We start from the raw sequence: 3,679 nt of genomic DNA, 5'->3' as shown, positions 1-3,679 counted from the left end.
GAACAGCCATCACCACCACCCAGCTGTAGATCTCCTTTCTTCTTGAAGAACTGAAACTCCATACCCATTAAACAACAAGTCCACTCTCCTGGCCACTCCTGGTACCCACCATTCTATATACTGTATCCATGAATTTACTACTCTAGGTAACTCCTATTAGCAGAATCATACAGTATTTGTCCTTTGTAAATGACTTATTTCACTTAATTTTTTCAAGGTTCATCTGTGCTGTAGCATGTGTCAGAATTTTCTTCTTTATTAAGGCTGAGTAATATTCTACTGTATGTATGCACACCACGTTTTGATTGTTGATTCATCTGTCAATGGGCCCTTGGGTGCCTCCACCTTTTTGCTGTTGAGAATTATGCTGCTATAACATGCATGTCCCAGTATCTCTTCAAGACCTTTCTTCCAATTCTTTTGGGTTTATATTCTAAAATAGAATTGCTAGGTCATATGATAATTCCATCATTAACTTTTCTGAGCAACAAACAAGTTGATTTCCATAGTGGTTGCACTATTTTACATTCCTATCAGCAATGAACACGGGTTCTAATTTCTCTACATCCTTGCCAACACTAGTAATTTTCTTTTTTTCTCTCTCTTTTCTTTGATAGCAGACATCTTAAGGGGTGTGAGGTGGCATTTCACTAGAGTCTGAAAAGACTATCTTGATTTAAAAATTACTTAGAGTAATCCCAGGTATTTTCAAGGTCACAGGCAGGTAGCAAGAGCTGTCCCCAAATCCACATTCACCTTCCTTTGGGTGCCATCTTGTACATGCTTCCTGATAACAGGTTTTTCAGGACACATTACACTCACATTCCAGGAAGTACATTTACCTGGCTCATTCTGTCTCATCTCCTCTCTGTTTCTCATCTCAAGACGGTATTTTTCTGAGCTTCCTTTGATAGGCAGATGATTGCTAAGTATATAAATAAAAACTCATTTTTTTTTAATCAGCAAGTCTGTCAAAGCAGAGGGCAGGATGATAGATGAGGACACAGGATCAAGGTTGCGCTTGGCTATATACCTGGAGGATAGTAATCTCTCAGTAAATATCACAGAATTATGTTGAATGAATGAACCACAGGAATGACAGCAGTGTCTACCATGCATATAATCCAGTCTCCAAACTCTCCCTGAAAGTTACACTACTTTACAAAGAAGAAGAAAAGAGAACAGAATCAGAGCCCAGGAAGAGATGGCCAAATCAACACTCCACCATCACAGCAGGCACATATGGGTCTACATGAAACACTTCACACTCATTGACCTATTTTATCCTCACAACAGATTGAGGGGGTGATACTGTTATCTGCCTTGTAAGACAGAGAAAACCAAGTACATAGAGACAGAATTCTGAGTCCCCTGCTCTTCCTCACTATTCTGTACTGCCTCCCTGGTGAAAATCATTCATTAATGGCTAAATTGTCAAAGTCTCCCCAAAGCATCTATATATCCTATAATTCTCAAAGCCCCACAATTCCATAGAAAGTTCTCCAAGGAGATAATCACTTTTTAAAAGATGTCCTGGTTTCCCACAACAAAATTACATCTGTAAGACACTTATTAACAAAATTCATGTTTCCCTATAGGAACCTCTCCAGCGCTAAACAGTTTATCCTTCTGTTCTCAGAATTATGTGATTATCAGTGAATAAAATTGTGGAAACTAAGGAAGTCTGAGTCAAGAAATCTATCTCAGTAAGTTATTAAATCACATGCACACAAAACTAACAAATGAACAACAACAACAACAACAAAAACACCTGGTATCTGATGAAAGTGTCTATTGAAAATACCTGCTGCTAAAAACATGCTCTACCGGGGAAAAAAAAGGATCAACTCATTCACTTAATTTGAAAAAAACAATCAAATTAAAAGCACTTAAACTTAGACGCCTTATACAAAGAACATGTGAGAGCGCTCTGCTGTGCGTACCTGAAGTGCAACTGACAATTTCTTCCTTAAATCGTGCAGTCCAATATGTGCTGTCAAGATTCCATCAATATAAATGCCACCTTCAGGTTCTGACAATCGAAAAAGGGCAGCAATGAGGGAACTTTTTCCAGCTCCTGTTCTTCCCACGATGCCATACTGTAAAGAGACCCAGGGGGGATGAAGAATTAACAGGATGCACAAAACACAGGAGAACCCTGATTGTTGAAGACGAATTTTTAAGGTTCTATTATATATAAAGAGTAGTCTATAAGTTTCCCAGGGCTTCCCTGGTGGCTCAGACGGTAAAGTGTCTGGCTGCAGTGCAGAAGACCCAGGTTCAATCCCTGGGTCAGGAAGATCCCCTGGAGAAGGCCATGGCAACCCACTTCAGTATTCTTGCCTGGTGAATCCCATGGTCAGAGGAGCCTGGTGGGCTACAGTCCATGGGGTCACAAAGAGTCAGAGATGACCAAGCAACTTCATAAGTTTCTCAAGCATGGCCCTGCTGGCATTTTGGACCAGATAATTCATTGTTGAGGCTCAGGGGCCTGTCCTGTATATTGTATGATGATTGACAGTAGCCATGAACCCACTAGACACCAGATGCAACCCCCAAATTGTGGCAACCAAAAATGACAGAAATTCACAAATGTCCCTGATTAAGATCACCATCATCCTAAGAATACACAACATAAACTATAGTGATTTTCATGCCTTCTAAAAATGTCAGGCAATTTTATTCAGATTTCCCTGAATAAATGTTTAATATGCTGAAAATTGTTTGTTTTCTATAATTATCATATAAGGAGCAGAAGGGGATAACAGAGGATGAGATGGTTGGATGGCATCACTGACTCAATGCACATGAGTCTGAGTAAACTCTGGGAGTTGGTGATGGACAGGGAGGCCTGGCGTGCTGCAGTCCATGGGGTCGCAAAGAGTCACACACGACTGAGTGCCTGAACTGAACTGATCATTATGTGGTATGTTAAAGGGGGAGACATATATGTGTATGCAGTGTGTGTGTGTGTGTGTAACTAACATTCACAAGTAAAGGAAGAAGACCTGAAAAATAATCTGCCTGCAGTGAAAAACTAGCAGTCTCCTAAGTGGTCCATAAGAAGTCAGCTTTTAAATTAGTTTGATTCCTACTCCCTGGATAATTTGACCTTGAGTATTGACCATGGGTAATTTTACAGAGATGTCGACAAGTCAAGACAGAGTGTTAACCCAAACAAGTGCTCACTTTCTGTGTTATTTATTTAAGAGGAATTATTCTTCGGTAAAAAAATGAAATCACTTCCTGATATTAAATATCTTAATTATATTATATCTTGAAAGGAAACATCTTCAAATATAAAATGCAGATCTCAGTCTTGAAAGAGGCCAGTAGACAAAATTTCCATAATGAGATCAACATTGATACAAATAACCTTTGCTATTTACATGAGACCTTTCATCAGAGCAGGTCAAAAGACATTTTATCAATACATTAATACTTACAACTGAACCTTGGAAAAACACATGTCAGGTGTCAGTCTATTTACTAAAACCAGAGCAGAGAGAAATTAAACGCACTAACAGTAAGATTCAAGAATCAGTACAGAGTAGGTAAAATGCTGGTGGCTGGTGGTTTAGTCACTGAGTCGTGTCCAACTCTTGCCGACCCCATGGACTGTCGCCTGCCAGGCTCCTCTGTCCATGGGATTCTCCAGGCAAGAATACTGGAGTGAGTT

General features: G+C 39.7%; 1 protein-coding gene across 1 annotated transcript in view; it reads right to left on the bottom strand.

The window, feature by feature from the left end:
• The window catches only part of LOC104982227 (multidrug resistance-associated protein 4-like), a 201,824-nt gene that overhangs the window by 18,055 nt on the left and 180,090 nt on the right, over window positions 1–3,679 (bottom strand). The window contains exon 23 of the mRNA XM_010831562.1: window positions 1,944–2,099. Coding sequence (XP_010829864.1) covers window positions 1,944–2,099 — 156 coding nt within the window. The remainder of the gene's footprint in view (window positions 1–1,943; window positions 2,100–3,679) is intronic.

The sequence above is a fragment of the Bison bison genome, unplaced genomic scaffold (assembly GCF_000754665.1).
Source record: "Bison bison bison isolate TAMUID 2011002044 unplaced genomic scaffold, Bison_UMD1.0 scf7180017864527, whole genome shotgun sequence".
NCBI classification, from domain to species: domain Eukaryota; kingdom Metazoa; phylum Chordata; class Mammalia; order Artiodactyla; family Bovidae; genus Bison; species Bison bison.
Note: the sequence above shows the minus strand (reverse complement) of the source record. Positions and strands in the feature narration are given on the sequence as shown.